The following is a 17,463-nucleotide window of genomic DNA, read 5'->3' as shown; positions in this document are numbered from 1 at the left end:
TCTACATAATTTTTAACGTTTAGTAACCAGGCATTCAATAATTTCAATGAACCTATAAAGAGCAGACAATTTAAAGTTCTTCCAAATGAAAATAATGAATAGGAACTGTACATAAATGAAGTCTTTTGGTAAACAGATTTAAGGTGAACTAAATGAACAGAGTAGTGAAGTTCATTTATTACTAAATGCAAATGTTTTTGAAGTTGGATTTCAAACAAGTTAACAATTGTATACAGCTTATAAAAAAAAATCTAACATAACAAATAACTGCAATTTTCAGATTTATAGATACATTACTGCTAATTTTATTGAATAATTTTTACCATTACTTATGTGAATAGAACTGACATCAAAGCGTAGTTCATAATTCAAATGCTAAATGTTACTTTTTTATGTCACATAACACTCCTATGATGTTATTACTCCATTTACAATTCATTACACCTATTACACACATGCAGTTTTTAATTCAAACTGGAGATATTGAAAGTTATAATGAAAATTAAGATCTCCCTACCTCTTTGATTTGCAAAAAGAAATAAAAAAAATAGAGCTTCTCATCCAGGATGTCTGAAATTAAATTCCTCCATTAATTTAGTCCAGGATTACAACAGTATGGATCAGTTTTAAAAGGTCGTGCCATTTGAATTAGTTATTGTAATACAAAAAAGGAAAAAAATAACTGAAATCCAAACAAGATTTGTCATAGTAAGGGCATTTTTTTCTGTAAACACAAATACCAATTATTGTACAAGTTGGAAGTGATTAGTTTCAAGGCTGAAAATGTTTAAATTTCTGTTTTGTCAACAATTTGAAAAACCATGGTGGTGTAGGTTGCTTACAAATTGAATTAGAAAATGAAAACATGAGCTGTAAATAAAAACACATTAATTTTTGTGTGATAAACATTCATTTTTTTCAGTTATATACAGTTGGATTAATGTAACATATAATTTTTTATTATTTAACTAAGGCTTAATTGTGAAAAAGATATTCTTGTTTGCTACCACTAATCATATTTTTTTAAAAAAGTAATGCAGACGTGCTTGTAAATGAATGGAAGCATTGATGGAAGTCACAAAGCACTGAATTTGCTACATAAACTGAAAGTGATTAAAATAATACAAAAAATTCAATGCTATTACTACATTTTATATAATAAACGTTTTTTTAACTTAAATTGTTTGATATATGGTTTTGGCCTTGTTATTGAAAAGGTTCTGTTGTGTTATGTATTTATATTTTCTTACTTTAGACAAATATTGCTTTTGATTTTCCTCACAGGTTGAGCAAGAGTCTAATTCCTTGAGCATACTGATGCAAATTTTACGGAAAATTAGAGAATGCCGTAAGTTTTGAACATGCATTTGTTTTATTAGAAGTTGCAAATATTTGATGTTCTAAGGTTATGGTTTGTTGCATAACTTTTAATTTCAAAAGTAATGATGCTAAAATTGAGTGCACTTCATAGTATTTTAATGTTGACCTCTCTGCTTGTTGCTAAGCTTTTGAAATTTTTTTAAAATGTGATTTTCATAAAGATTTGTGTTAGTCTAAAGTGTGAAATGTGGAGTTTGAAGGTTACTACTTTGTAAGATAAAGATTAGCAGAAATTTTTAGATGTTTGAAAATGGTGAGAATAACAAGTTTGTTCCAATGATATGAATATTCTCTAAATTCACAAGTCATAATTAAGGATAAAAACTGTACAGCTCATACTTTTGTATATTATGTAAAGTTAAGACAGGAAGTTCTTGGTCTGTTTGTTTATTCTAGGTACTTTCTAGAAATTACTCTGGACTTTTAGAAACTTGCCTCCATAAGAAAAAAATGAAATGTGTGTAATAAATATAGTCCTACAGAAATATAAAGTCTGACCTGCTATTCTATGTATAAACTCGTATATGTAAAAACGGCTGGTTTGGGTTGAGAAATGTTTTATGTGGAACCTGACGATGACCGAAGAAGGTCGAATCATTGTTCACTCCTCCACAAATTTCTCAACCCAAACCAGCCATTTTTATGTATATTCTCTACAAGTGGGTTTTCTTGTCATCACTGATTATGTATAAACTTAATTTAAAACTCATCTTTTTGGTAATGTTCTCTAATAGACACACATATCAATTTGGATTTCTCGTAACCACAAGATCATCTGTTTTTATGCAACTGAAAGAAACAACTTATTGATTTCTAAGAATAATTTTTTGTGCTTGATGGAATTGCAAAGTTAGATTTGTGACTTAGAAAGTTTATATTTGAAAATAATGAATATTTGTGTAAAATTTTTTTATGTTTTAACTGTTTCAGCTTAGTATTGATTTGTCTTTATGACACTTGCAGGCTTCTGTGCATGTATTTTAATAAAAAAATACAGAATTTTCTTATTATTACATGAGTAGTGACTTGATTGAGTTATATGAAATGTAATTTAAGAATTTTATGAAGCAGAATAATACAGTTGGCTTTAATAGTTAATGACTAGAAGTGTTGCACACTGATCAATAGTACTGATGTGTATTTATGTATTAATAACAATGGAGGATCAATATAGTTACATTTAAATGAGCAAAGTGCTTATTGTTGTAACAATAATTTTCACACATTAAGTGTAAGAGCTTTTGTCGTTATATATAGCAGAGACATGGGTAATAAACAAATCTTACACATTAAACATGGTGTATAATTTTTTTGTGTATAAACAGAATGTTTTTACATTTACATGATCGCTGCCATACTGATGTATGTTGACATTTATAAGGAGAATATCAAACAAGCTTGTATGTTAAATGTATTTTGAATTTTGGAAAGTATAAAAATCAGTGCATGATAAGCATTACTTTTTCTTTACATTGATAGATTTTATTAAAAAACCTGAAGTCATAAGAGCAAAAGTACCTATATTGAAATTCACTGACAGAATAAGGTATGTTAAGTTATATCATCATTTGAATTTAAGATCTGAGTGAGAACATGAATAAAATCACTTTTTTTAATCTGATTTACACAGATACTATTGGTTCATTTGTAAAACATATTGATAGATTAATTAGTTAATTATGTCTATCTGTTTGTAAGTCAAATATTCTGTGAACTGCATGTATTTAAGACTAATTAAAAAGTTTAAAAACAAGTATCTTATTCATATAATTAAGGGAGAGTAATACTTATTTCAATAAGTCTGATGTTACATCATAGAACAACATTATAAGTATTTATTGATAGTATTAAATATGGTAAAGTTTAGCCCTAACTAAACTAAAGCAAAAAATGTACACAGATAATAATATTAATTTATATTTTTATCAGATATAATCCTTAGTTAATAAAGGCTTAACTGCTGTTAGGCCTAAGTCAAGTGAACTTACAGATTTCAGTGTCTGTGATTAGGCATCTTTCTAAACATCCTATATTTAAAGAAGTACTATTGCAAATGTTTTGCAGGTCTTTGCTAGTATGTTAAATATAATGGTTGTATTTTAAAGTGATGTTTCTCATGTTTTTATTCTTTCCTTCTGTTACTTTGTAAGTTAGCTTGAAAATTAAATAAAGATAAGTACTGGGAGCCTCTAATATGATGTTTAAATGTATTTTTGTTTTCCAAACAATTACTATTTTCAGTGGCATTGAAGTTGACCTGAACATCAACAATACAGTAGGAGTTCGTAATACCCAGCTTTTGAACTACTATTCCAGAAGTAAGTTATTACAAACAAGATGTTCAGAACTTAAAAAATCAAGATATATTATGGCTGAATCTAATTTGTTGTAAGGTGTATAAACAAGACTGAAAAAACAAGTAATTGTGTTGACATTTTTTTATTATAAGGTCAACGTGTTAAGAACACTAGCCATCATTAAATAAGTTTGGGAGTATGGTGTCTGAAGGCTGATAGAAAAAGTAATTTAATTGTGTTCTTTAAAAAAAAAAAAATTGATTGCTTATTAAGTGAAGAGAGCTTTCATTTCTGAAATAAGTTGAGATACCCAGTAAGGACATCCATTCAGTAAAATAACTTTTTTCTGATAACATAAGAAACTGAACTATAAAGTTTGTTAAGTGTTAACATACTAGAAGAAAAAAAGACAAAATTCAGGGAAAGACCTAGTTTTATTAATTTGCATAAATTAACTTTAAGATACAAGGGGAATCAAATTTAAATTTGCATATCAAAAAAGAAAAAGACGGAAACTGTGATTTAAATGATACTGCTTTTCAAATGTTATTTTCCTGAATGTATGAGTTTTATATTGACTTTTTTATTTAAACTTTTATTACATTTAAAATTAGTTCATAGCAAAATATTAAAAGAAAAAAAGAGCCTTAAACTCAGAAAGAAAATTTGTTTAATGCTATATGTTATTGTAGCAGGTGAAAATTTTAAAGGTTGAAACAACAAGTTTGATTTTCTCAGTCCATGTTTAATTTTTCATGTGATATAACCCAGTGCTTAAAGTTTTGTGATTGAAGAAATGTTTTTTCTGAGTTTAGGCTTTTTTTTTCATAAAACATATCTTATTCTTTTGCACACATTTTTTTAAAAAGAAATTGTAGGGTAGAATCACGGAAAAGACTTATCAAAGTTTGTTAGGTAAAGGTTTTAGTAACAGGTGAATAATTTCCTCTTCACTTAACATTTTAGTTAACTGCTAAGTTGTTATGTGTGTTCTGTATCATAATTCCACTCTTAAGTGTGATTGTTACTTTCTTCTAAAGGAAATCATGTTTATTTGATTGAAGGCTTGAGAAAAAAATGTTGTGAAACTTTTTTTCTCATTGCTTTTAATTTTCATTCTGATTTCCAGTACATTCTCTGTTTTCACAGCAACAGTTTATTTTGATATTACTGTTTTACTTTGCTTTCAATAAAAAGAAACTTAGAAGGCTGTGTGTACAATGCAGTTTTTATATTATGTTTTGTGAATTAGTTTATTTTCAGTGATTAGAAAAATTATCTAACAAATTAATAATTTTGTTATGTAATACAGAACTTATAAATCATTGTTGTTGACAGTTTTATTAACATTTCTGACATAAAAAGGAAAGTAAATGCTTGATATGAAACTTTTCAGAATTATATATAGTTCATTTTTTAAGGTTTTACAAAATACTGTTAGGGTGATAGAAACAATAAAGGATCATCTGTTTCATGTTGGCTTTTGAGCTATTGAATTGTTTCTTAAAGTAGGCTTTCAAATATTCCTAAAAAGCTCTTATTTCTTTGGATTCCCTAAATTTTGTGTCTTACTGAGAAACAGGTATGTAAAGTAAATCAAACTTTGTTTTGCATGTTTCTATTTAAATATCTACTTAATCAATGTTTTCTTGTTGCATATTATGTAGATTTTGTTTTAACACTGTTTCCAGTGAATTCTCATCTTCAGCTACATTATCAGCATACTTCAAAAATCAACATTCCTAATCATGAGAGTTCTATATCACCTTTTTATTATAGTAAGTTGTAATAAGTTACAGATATTCCTGTTACATTTCTAACAAAAACTACTGAGAGTATATAATGTTTCATTCACTTGTATTTGTGTATTAATAGAAAAATTGCAGGACATTGTTTAAATTTTATTGTTTTATTGCCTTTTGAACTGTTTCTACTTAATAATCCTGCCACATAAATTGTAAATCACTTGGTGAACATGTAACTTAGATTAACCTAACAAATTATGTAACGCCATAACCTACTTGTGAGTATACCCCATGGAAATTTATTATTATTATTTTTTTATTTCATCTAATATAACCTTACAAGTTTCTAATTTTTTCATTTTAGTTACTTTTAGGAAAAACAAAATTTAGTACTTACCTGTTTTTTATTTTAATTTTTGCTACTAATGAATCGTAACTATCTTTTTATACTAATAGTGCATTTACGTTAAACAAATTTTCATATAATTAAGTAATGCATCTAAGAACACAGAATAATAATGCATAAAAATCAGACGATATCTTATGACTATTAACTATGCAATAAGAGCTGACAAAAAATTCATCTTAGCTCATCAATGTATTTCTTGTGGGAATAAAGTTTGAACTGGTTGTGAAATAGACAATTCTCTATTAAACAGAAACACTTGTATTACTTTTCATTGGTTCCAAGTAATGTATTAAATGTTGGAGACATTTATTGGCAATTTTTGAAAGAGGGGATTTGACATATGGTTGTGGCAAGTGGGTCTGTAAAAAGATGAGAATGAAGACTATAAAAATTGTGCTTGCTTGAGTAATAGCTGTTATAATGAGTAATTTATGTTAAATTCCATACTTTTCCAAAGAGTGGTAGATAAATTAAAGAAGGAAGACATAAAGATCAAATGTTACAGTTGTGATACTAGGAAAGATTGAGAATTTTTTAAAATATTATAACATTAAAAAGTTCAAACATAAGTTAATATTTGGTTTATTAACTATGTTTTAATGCAAAGTTTATTTGTATACCATGATAAAGTAGTTTAATAAAAATTTCAATTTCACTCTTAAAAAGATTCACATGTGCTCTTTGACTGGTCTGTGGTTAGAGGGTTAATTAGTTAGGCTGTAGAAATGTTTACATAAAATGACACATCAATGACAATGATTAAAGCTAGTTGGTTGTAGTAAAATGATTCATAAAAATTATAATTGTGGCAAAGGTGATGTATCTTCAGTAAAATAATTTTGCATGCACTGAAAAATTTTGTTGTTGACATCTCTGAATTTAAGCAAGGTATTGAATTACTAGCTATGATTCCCATACCCTGGATGGAAGTTATGTAAATTCATGATTAATGATAGGTTATCTTAGGACATCAAAAGTTATTTCCTTTATACATAATTGAAAAAAAAACACCTGAAACACCCATAAAAACAGCAAAACACAAAATGTGAAACTGTAAGTATGCATGTATCTCCTCATGGACCCAAGAAACTTTCATGTTAAATTTAGTGAAAATCCATCAACAGGAGCAAACTAGTGGTAAAACAAACAACAGCAAAAACTTATAAAAATTGAAAATTTGAAAATCATCATCCTCTATACCAGTCTTGGTAAAGATTCATCCACACTGTGTGAAGTACTTACATGGACATACAACAGACAGTACTATTATGTTTATATAGATGGGACCAGTGCATTACGTCAGTGTGTGACGTATTTGTAATGTCATAGCTGCACCTTGAAAGTGGAGAAAAATAAAGTTTTCTGTAATGGGAAATGTAGATGAATTGGGAAAATCATGACCTTTATTGCAAATATACATGCACACAAGATAACAATTTTGTGAAGTTGGAAGTTGCACATTGCATAATAAAAATTTTTTTCAGTATCACATAAGCAAGAGTTCCATTATAGTATGATGTGCTCTGAAGCACTTTAATATCAGGTCACAGAAACATTTCATTTTGAAATTCCTGTTTGATGCCTATAGCAGTATTAGCATTAGTGAAACACAATGTTCATCAGGAAATATGCTAGAGAGCTGTAAGTTCTTTGGAGGATGAAAGCATTTATTTCTTCTCTTTATATGATGGCATTGAGAGCTGTGTGTTTCCAAGAACTCTTTATTGAGTACTAACTTGCTTTCGAAAGACCTTGAGTAAAAGGATCCAGCATTTGTTGTACAGTGTAATGAAACTAGTAACTGTAGTAATTAGTAGTTTAATACTTGAGAGTACTGATGTTGGAGATGCAAAGGGTGCAGATGTTCCTTAGAAAGTCATCATCAAAGACATCATTAACATTGACCCACTTTACTTTCATCTGAATTTGAAGTCTGTTTTATATACTTCTGAAGATATTTCTGTCCTTTAGTCCATATTATATATTCAGAAATGTCAGGTGTGGTCTAGTCTTTTATGCTCAAATATTTGAAAATCACAGTGATCTCACACGACATAGGAAAAAATTCCTATTGATATTGAAAAATAGGAAGTCAATTAGGCAACATAGGCATTGGAGAATCTACTTCATTACTGAAGCAAGAGAAGTCTATATTTTAGAACTTGGTGTGGTGAACATAATTTTTTTTTATATATTGTTACCAAGAGTATTCAAAAGAAACTAACTATTTATTGACTTTGATCTTCAGATGAGTGTTTCCTGATTTAATACTTTAATTCTGGAGGATTAGTGCTAAAATATCATGATTATTGCTTTAATAAATGTTCCAGATAATTCAGGATCATAGAACTGCATAGTTGACAGATAAGTGGAAAATATATTAAATAGAAGGTACACCAGAAAGCTGCATAAAACAAATGACTAATGGAGCTGTCAGATACAACATTCTGGTCAAACTTATGAAAATTCTGTTGTGTCCTGTTTTGCTCATGGCAATACTGAAGTTGAAAGCAGCATGTCTGAAAAGAAGAAAATGTTTACAAAGTTTTTGGATAATTCTATCAAAGGATGCAGTAGAAGTTGATTGAGAGGAAAATTGTACTTGTAACAAAGACTACTATAAGCAGTACATGCTCATAACATGTCCAGCTAAAGGCTTAAAGGTGAAGAAAATAATTGGAGAAGGCTATATAAAGCAAAGTAAAAAGGATGAGAAAACAGATCTCGAAACTAGCAGAAGGCTGGAAGGAAGGAAAAGCTGAGTTATAAATTAATGTATGACAGAAGAGAATAAACAGAATTTAAACTAATATCAGCAGAGAAATTTTTGGGAGAAGCTATTGAAACATATCAAAAGCTTTAAAAGACAAGAAATTAGGTGAAGCCAGTGATGTTTAAAGACTTATTGAGATAGCAAAAAAAAAAAAAACACAATAAAAGAAACATGGCAACAAATAGAAAAGAACAAAAAGTGAAAGACTCAACTTAATACAAAAAGAAAGAGAATGTTGGATGGATTTTCAAAGACCCTAAAGAAAACTGCTCTTATCAACAAAAGACATATCTTATTATTTCTAGTTATTTAACCCTTCACCTGTGGTTGACATCATATGATGATAAGTACGGCATGTCCAAGTGGTTAAGGTACTTGACTTGTAACTGAGGGTCATGGGTTCAAATTCATATCTCACTGAATTTGGGGGCACTATAATGTGACAGCCAATCCCACTATTCATTGATAAAGGGTGGCCCAAGAGTGGGCAGTGGGTGGTGATGAATAACAGCCTTCCATCTAGTCTTTCACCGTCAAATTAGGGATTGCTAGCTCAGACAGCCCACATGTAGCTTTGCATGAAATTCAAAAACAAAGAGATATTTTATAGTTTTAGCATAAGTGACTGCAGTTGACATCATATAATGCAGACATTTTGTGTGCAACATTTTGAATTGTCTGCCACAGAAATTTGTAAATCTTTGCACATGGGTTGGTAGGCAGATTTGCAGAAGCTGCAAATGATGAGTGATAAGACCAACTTTTAAAGCTTGCATCATTGCATAGTTAATGATATTAGTTGTCCCCTTTAATTCCTGATTTGTTCTTGCTTTATTTAAGCTTCTTCTTTGGAAGAGAGTTCAGTTGGATTTATGGCCTTCCAATTGATATATTTTTCAACAGCTCACTAATCAAGAGCAAATAGCTGTTTAGTTTTCATGTTTTCTAACAAGAATATGGTTTTAACATTTTATTGATAAGAAATGCAATTGTGAGTGTACTAATTTATTATGTTAATCAAAGCTTTGGTGTATAAGATATATAGCAATACTAACTGAACTGGATGGTTTCTAGATAAGTGAAAATGATTTTATTTTAGTAAGAGTTTACTTGTTTACAAGTATACAGTGGCAGCCTACTGTAGTTATTTACTTTTTACAACCAGCTAGTGATATAATTCCATCATAAATCTTTTTTTTTTAATTTTTCTTTTCAACTTTTATGAAAGATAAAACGTTTAGTTGATGTGGTAGAAACAGTTCTAAGCTCACATTTTGACAAGTTTAATGTAATAAAATTTGATAAATAATCAGATCCTAATGAGTTTTCTTTTTGTGTTTTTCAAGTATGAAGTATGCACTGGTAACTAATGCTGAAGACTGGAATTCAGTGGAAAAAGTAGTTAAGAAGCAAAATAAGCCATGTATGTGAATTTGTGTACTGTTTTTTTGTTTGAAGAAAAATAGGTTTCTGATGCAGATTTTTGGAATGAATATCCTAATGAATCATAAGTGTTTCTGAAAATTCTGAAATTTACTTCCAAGTTAATAAAAGGCTTACATTGTAATCTTTAAAATTAGCTAAAACTGTATCTTTTATTTTAATAACTGTCTTTCAGTGGATTGGAGAGTTAAACCACTGGTTCTTATAACCAAAAGGTGGGCCAAAGATAATGGCATCAATGATGCTAAGAATAGGACACTTTCCAGTTATTCACTTGTTTTAATGGTGATCCATTACTTACAATGTAAGTTGTATTTATTAGATGTAATATTGAGGATAAAAAAAAAAGACATTTCTTCTTTACAAAAATCTTTTTTTTCACATTTTCAAATGAAAGGTTGTACTTGTGTTGAATCTTGTATGATCTTACAAATTCATGTTCTAATTTCTTCTGAAATTTTATATTGTGTATTAAGTATATGATTCCTTTTAGGTAAAAGTTGGAAAATTTAGTTACTGTGTGAATTTAAATTGAAGTGCTTTGGACTTTTCAAAGAAAATATGTATGCATTTTCATAAATTATATGAAATGCTTTTGTTAAACCTATCTTAACTAGTTCATATATTTAACTCAACCCTGTAACAGCAATGTAACCATGAAGATATATGTATCATAACATTGAAATTACTTTAGGTGCAGCTTTAAAACATTTGGCCAGCTTTCAGAAATATTACAGTCTTTAGTAGAAAAAATGAAAGCAGAATTTGTAATTAAGTAACATCTTGTTCATAAATATATGGAGTCAGAGTATTGACTTCCCTGAGTACAGAGTGATTTTCATGTTAAGATTAAAAATAGTTCTTTATCTGAAAGTTTTCAAATTTCATTTATGTGAATACCAATCATTATTTTTTTTTAATAAAAACTATACATGTCATTTTCTCTAGCATAACTAACAAATACAGGCTTGGTTGATTTGACAAATCTCGTGACATCATATAAAATTTGGAAATAAATTTAAATTCCCCTTTTGAGTGCATGTTGTAACAGAAAACCATTGTTCTTTATCTTAAATAGCTAAAAGCCAGCAACAGTATACATCTGTTTCTACTTACATATTATTTTCTTTTACATTTGTGTCTGACTAAAGTTCTTGTAACACATGTTGCAAGTCACTTGGCAAAAGTAGTTTGTCACCCAATTGAATTATGTAATGCACAAGCTACTCATGAGCATACCCAATGAAAAATTTTTATTAGTTGTAATTTTGTCTTTACCTTAATATAACCTAATAAGTTTTATATTTTAGTTACTTTTATAATAATCAGTAAAGCAAAAATGAAAAACAAGAAATATGATAGTAATAAATTGGGTCTTTGTTTTTCTTTACTATCAATGTTGATAAAATGTAACCCTATTTTTTATACGAGTGGTACTAATACCCTAAATAATGTTTTTCAAATTAAATAATGCATTTAATAACATAGAATAATATCACATTAAAAAGTTACCAGGCTTTTAACTATCATAATTTTTCTGGCTTTCCAACCGTGCAATAAGAGACTAAAAGTTCAGCTATTCTTATGAATTTGATTATCATGAGAAAAAAAATTTAAACCAGTGAATGATGAAGTAAACAATGCTCTGTACAGAAAACAAGTAATATAATATATCATTTGATAGATTGAAATTTTCACTTTTTATTGGTTATAAATAAAATAGTATTAAATGTCAGAAAGAATGATTAGCAATTTGGGAAAGAGATGTGACAGGTAAGCATTGCAAGTTGATATAATTTTCTAGTTTTAGATTCCATAAATATATAAGGTTGAAGGCTATAAAATTTTGCTTTATCTGAATAATATCTGCATTATAATAAATTAGAGAAGAGGGATTACCTACAGAGCAAATTCTCATACTATGGAAGATTGAGAACTTTCTAATACAGTCTAACCTTTTCTCATGCAAAGCCATCTTGGTTTTCTTTCTGCCCTTAAATATTCCTAAAAATATTTTTGTACTTAATGTACCAGTCTATATAACTCCAACACTTTCACATTATTGTTAAGCATGTAACTATCATGTAACTACTTTATACTGATAGTATTGAACTACCTGTACTGGTACAGCTAGCTCCTTCTGCTATTCCTTATCAATCCTGACTATCTCAGTTGGCATAACATTGTTTAGATGTGTTATTTTTTTGTAGTGACTAACGGTGTGCTTTTTTTGACACTTAACATTTTTTCAATACTTTTATTTCACTGTGCTTGCATTCAGTTGTTTCAATATTTTTTTTATTTTGTTTCTTGTTACCAAATTATAATTGATCATAGTATGAATTTATGAGTCAGTCTATCATCTGTGGGAATGACTGTCACAATCAAAATTACTATTGGTATGACTTCCCACAAATTGGGTTCAACTTTACTATCTGCAAAAGAGTATAAGCCTTAATTTGGAGGGAACTAGGTTTATATGTTTTGCTGACAGTTTCTTCTTCTTTTCAACTTCACAATATTTCTGAGGAAGGTACAATCAAAGAGAAGACTTTTTACACTCTTTTTTTTTTTTTTTCTAATACTTTCTATTTTTGTCCCCCTCGATGTGGATTCCTGTACGTGGTGAGGGGACCTCCCAGGGAAGATTCTGCTCTTTCAGTTTACCTCCTCTGGGATCTAAACATCCACTCACATGTTTGCCATGCATTACAACCCATGAAGAGGAGGAGAGGATCCTGGTGATTGAGGGTTCCAACCCTAACACACCACTTTGGCCTTGAATTCCTGTACACAGGCAGCCTTGGGATGGCCCCCTTGGGTCAGTCGGCTGGTTCACTCAGGCTAGGGTCAACCAAGTACCAGTGTTGGATGTTCTCAACAGGTTTTCTGAACATTATATCTGATGCTGGTCTTTGGGTATAGTGTTCATGAAATCCTGGCATTGCTGCAGTGTTCTTGTTTGACATTGTAGTGCATCCCCCCATAGGGCTTCATGGTGGGTGGGGTCAGAAGGCACTGAAATTTCCCTTTCTTTATTATGGATATCCAATTAAAAATCTTAATAAAATAGTGAAAAAACAATCTATAGATAAATGACCACACCTTGAAGATTCTGAGCAGCAATCCTCACCATTTGTACCACCTGTTGTACCTCATTTTCTTCTATTGCACTCACTTTTAGACAAACCTTTAGGACAAATATCTCCCTTTTTCATGCTTGCTCTCCAAAGTCAGTAAAAAAGCTTCAATCTGGTGACATATTGGTGGAAACATCTACATCTCAACACAGTAAACTCCTGTTGCATTCAAAGGCAATTGGGGATATAACTATAAAGGTTGCACCTCATGCTACTTTGAATTCATCATGAGGAGTTATTGTTGAGAGGGATTTGAAGAACATCCCAGAGTCAGAGATTCTTGTTGGTTTCTCCACCAAAAGAGTTTCTGCAGTGAGACGTATCTCCACTCACAAAGATGAAATTATTGTGCCGATCAATGTCCTCATTCTGACATTTTCGTCACCATGTCCGCCTGCCACCATCAAAGCAGGTTGGTTATCTTAATTGCAGAGTACGGCCATACATTCCAAATCCTCTCCAGTGTTTCCAGTGTCAATGGTTTGGTCACTTGAAGACATCATGTCATGGTTCCTTGACGTGTGCTCTTTGTGGTGGCAAGCACCATGATGCCTGTGAGTGTAAAATGGACCCTCATTGCATTAATTGCAGTAGCTCTCACCTGTCCTGCTTTTGTTCTTGCCCTAAATGGTTGGGAGAAAAAGAGATGCAGCATTTGAAAACAATTCATAACATTACCTATCCTGAGGCTTGAAAATTGCTGTCCACCACCTCATCTTGGACGTATGCTTCTGCACTTCATTCCACAGTTACTGTGGGAGTGCAGACAGATCTCTCTGTGCTTCATAAAGAATCATTCTCCAAACAAATGAAAAGTCTGTTGACCTCCATGGTTAAAAAAGTTGATGAATCAACTTCGACACCTACCTCTGTCCCTGATATGCATTCCACCAAACCCCAAGATCCACATCCTTTGGTTCCAGGTACAGGCATTTCCTCAGATTCACCTTCCTTTCTTACCCCAAGATGCAAAACAATCATTCGTTCACGTTCTCAGTCTCTGGTAACCCCTTGCAACAGCAAAGACCTGCCCAATTGACCCAGGGCAGGATCCATGGAGGTTGATAGACTTCTCTCAAATAAGGAAAGTAAGGAAAAAAGATGTGGTCATAAACAGAAGGGTTCTCCACCCAATTCGCCTACACATAAATAAAAATGGCCACCCTGATACAATGGAACTGTTGAGGTTTACATTTTAATCTGGATGACATCAAAACACTGATTGCTTCTTACCATCCTGTTTGTCTCTCCTTACAGGAAACATTTCCAAAACCTGCTGATACAGTCACCTTTTGGCAGTTTTCTTTATACAGAAATGACAGGCAGTGTGATGGACGAGCGCATAGAGGGGTGGCACTGTTGGTTGATCAGCATGTGCCCACCCTGTCTTTGCCACCCAACACACCCTCAGAGGCTGTAGTCATCCGTGTTTTTTTGGGTCATACCATCACTGTTTGTTCTCTCTATCTGTCACCTGGAGAGACACTTGATCAATCAAACCTTGATGCTCTCATTGAACAGTTGCCATCTCCCTTTTTCATCCTGGGAGGAACTTTAATGGACATCATCCTCTCTGGGAAGTGCTGATATTGTAGAGCGTATGTTCTCTGATCACAACCTTTCTCTTTTCAGTACTGGTTCTTCTACTTATTTCCATGTGCCTATTCAGTCCTTTACTGCTATTGATCTGTCAGTTTGCTCCCCTTCATTATTTTACCATTTTTCATGGAGGGTTGACAATAATCCACTAAGCAGTGATCATTCTCCTATAATCTTGAGAGAGACTGGCTGTAGTTGATGCCACCTGACTAGTGTGCCCCTGTGGAAGCTGGATCAGGCAAACTGGCTCTCTTTCACTGCTCTTGCAGAACTTGATCATGCCATTGTCTGTATGCCATCAATAGGTGACTGTGTAGCAGCTGTAATTGACTGTATTATACAAGTAGCTGCTCAATGTATTCCTAAAACCTTGACATGTTTTCTACTATATCCTCGTTTATAGCCTCAGCTCTTTTAGAGTTTTGCCAGTTGGTACAAACTCTTACCCAACATAATTGTAAAGTGAAGACTTGATAGGCTTTTGCACTCATCATTACATGGAAGATTGACTCCTGCTTGCTTCTTTCCTATGGTGGGATTCCTGATGAAAGGGAGAAGTCCATTGTCATCACACTCAGTTGTCCACTCCTTTGGTGATTTTCTTCATTCCTATAATTAGGTCCAGCCTTCTCTTTATCTTTGGGAAATGGAACAAGCAATTTACAAGGCCATCACCTCACATACTCTCACAGCTTGAATGGTTCTGTCTCTTTTTCTGGGGGATTTGGGCTTCCTTGGAAACTTCCATTCCCATTGTTTGGATTCATATGTGTTCCTGTGTGTTGGAACCCTTAGATCAATGGAACTTCTACTTGGATCTCTTGTATAACCCTTTTACACTTTGTTTCCCAATTAAAGCCAGTCTGGCTTGGTCATTAGATAGAGACCAGACCACAGCATGTTGCCATTTCCTCTGCCTCATCCAGATTTACATATTTTCACTGAATTATATGTAAAGGGTTGGGGTTATTACCTCATCTCTTTGGAGATTTCTAATTTCTGGTTGATCAAAAAGTATTCTCTCTGTGTCACTATACTGGAGTTTATGGTGAATCGTCATGCTTTATCCCACTTCCTTTTTCTTCTGTGTGGGAAGGTGATTTTGGTACACTCTGAAAACTCCACAGTGGTCACATATATCACCAAGTATGGGTGGATCAATAAAATTTTGAATCTCATTTTCTGAGCTCACCATCATTACATTGTGGTTTTCATTTGGCACATTCCTGGTGCTCTGAAACTGGCTTTAGATAGATTATTTCATCCCAACAAGATTCTCCTCATTGAGTGGTCCCTTGATCCATGGGTCTTTCAGTGGGTGTTACCAGATGGGGACACCTCATTTTTGCCTTTGCCACCCACTGGTACACCAAAGTTCCTCCTTTTAATTTCCCATTCTACAACTTCTGACTATGAGTGTTGGTGCATTCTTTCTATATTAGAGGGGTCTTCTTCTTTATGTTTACCCTCCTATTTAACTCCTCTTCAGAGATCTATCCATAAATTAACCACCCTGTGTTTAGTTCTACTGTTGGTTTCATATTGGCAGGCACAACCATGGCTCCCACTGCTCTGACCTTTACTTGTACATCCTCCCCTGTCCTTACCTCTGTTACAGTCTGTACTCCATCAGCCTTGGTCAGAAATTGCTCATTCAAATGCCACTTTTGTCCTTCTTCATGCATAAATTTTTTATGTTCAGTGCCTCAGCACAGATTGGCTCCATTTATTGCTCTTTTTCTTTACTGTTCCATCAGACCTTTGTCCATGTCTGTTTATCAAAGGCAATAATATACCCTCTGCCTTGGGTCCCTTTGACATGGTTTCAGTCCTTCCTACCCTTCCTTTCCTCATGTTTCCCAGTTATTCTCTTGGTTGTTTGACAAAGACTTTAGCCACTCTTGAACAGCTTTGTCAGACACCTTTTGTTTCTCTAAGTTTTATGAGGTTTTTTTTCTTTCTCAGTCATTATGCCCCTTTTCCACTCATTTTATCTGTGTGTTTCACATATCATCTCTTATGCAGTACTAATTTCCTTCTCCTTCTTGCTTGTGAACATTGTCAATCAGTTATTTATGCTACTTTTATCCTCTTCCTTTCACCTGTGTCATCCTTAATCCTGACCAACCCTTCCTCCCTAAGACCTCAGTTGTCCACAAAGGAGGTTTCTCTTTACCTTCCACTCTCACCTTTACTCCAATTCTGATCCTGATCAGCTTCTTTACCTGGCTTGCTCCTTATGGTATTATGTAGCATGTTCTGCTCTTTTTGTAGTTCATGTTCCAAACGTTTTATTTCCTGGAGCTCTTCCATTTCCTGTGGTCTCTTCCCTGTCACTTTAATTGATTGGGTTTGCCAACTCATTAGGCTGGCATATTAAGACTTATTCATGGAAGATTGCTATCTTCACAGTGTTTTTCTTCTCACCAAACTCTTCCTATCACTTTGTCTTTCAATGATCACCTTCACTGTCCTTTGGGGGAGATTATTCAAGTCAGAATGTGGACATTTCTCAATACCTTCATCACTCATTATCTATACAATATAGTTGTATCTTTTTTAGGTGGATATCTTCTCCTTCCCACTTTCATTCCCCTTTAAGTATGTCTCTTTCTTTCATTTATGTTTTCATTTCAGAAACCCCCACCCTTTTTTTTTCGTCAATTTAAATGGAATC

At 32.3% G+C, this 17,463-nt stretch overlaps 1 protein-coding gene across 4 annotated transcripts in view; it reads left to right on the top strand.

Annotated features, from left to right (window-relative positions):
- The window catches only part of LOC143249405 (poly(A) RNA polymerase GLD2-like), a 58,607-nt gene that overhangs the window by 26,984 nt on the left and 14,160 nt on the right, over positions 1–17,463 (top strand). For 3 of the 4 annotated variants that reach the window (XR_013027768.1, XM_076499200.1, XM_076499199.1), the window contains 4 exons: positions 1,285–1,348; positions 2,860–2,926; positions 3,622–3,698; positions 10,223–10,351. Coding sequence is in view for 3 of the 4 variants with exons in the window: in XM_076499200.1 (XP_076355315.1) it covers positions 1,285–1,348; positions 2,860–2,926; positions 3,622–3,698; positions 10,223–10,351 (337 nt within the window). In the remaining variant the exon portion in view is untranslated. The remainder of the gene's footprint in view (positions 1–1,284; positions 1,349–2,859; positions 2,927–3,621; positions 3,699–10,222; positions 10,352–17,463) is intronic. The other variant, XM_076499201.1, reaches the window with a different exon arrangement.

Source organism: Tachypleus tridentatus, chromosome 4 (genome assembly GCF_004210375.1).
Source record: "Tachypleus tridentatus isolate NWPU-2018 chromosome 4, ASM421037v1, whole genome shotgun sequence".
In the NCBI taxonomy this organism is placed as follows: Eukaryota; Metazoa; Arthropoda; class Merostomata; order Xiphosura; family Limulidae; genus Tachypleus; species Tachypleus tridentatus.
Note: the sequence above shows the minus strand (reverse complement) of the source record. Positions and strands in the feature narration are given on the sequence as shown.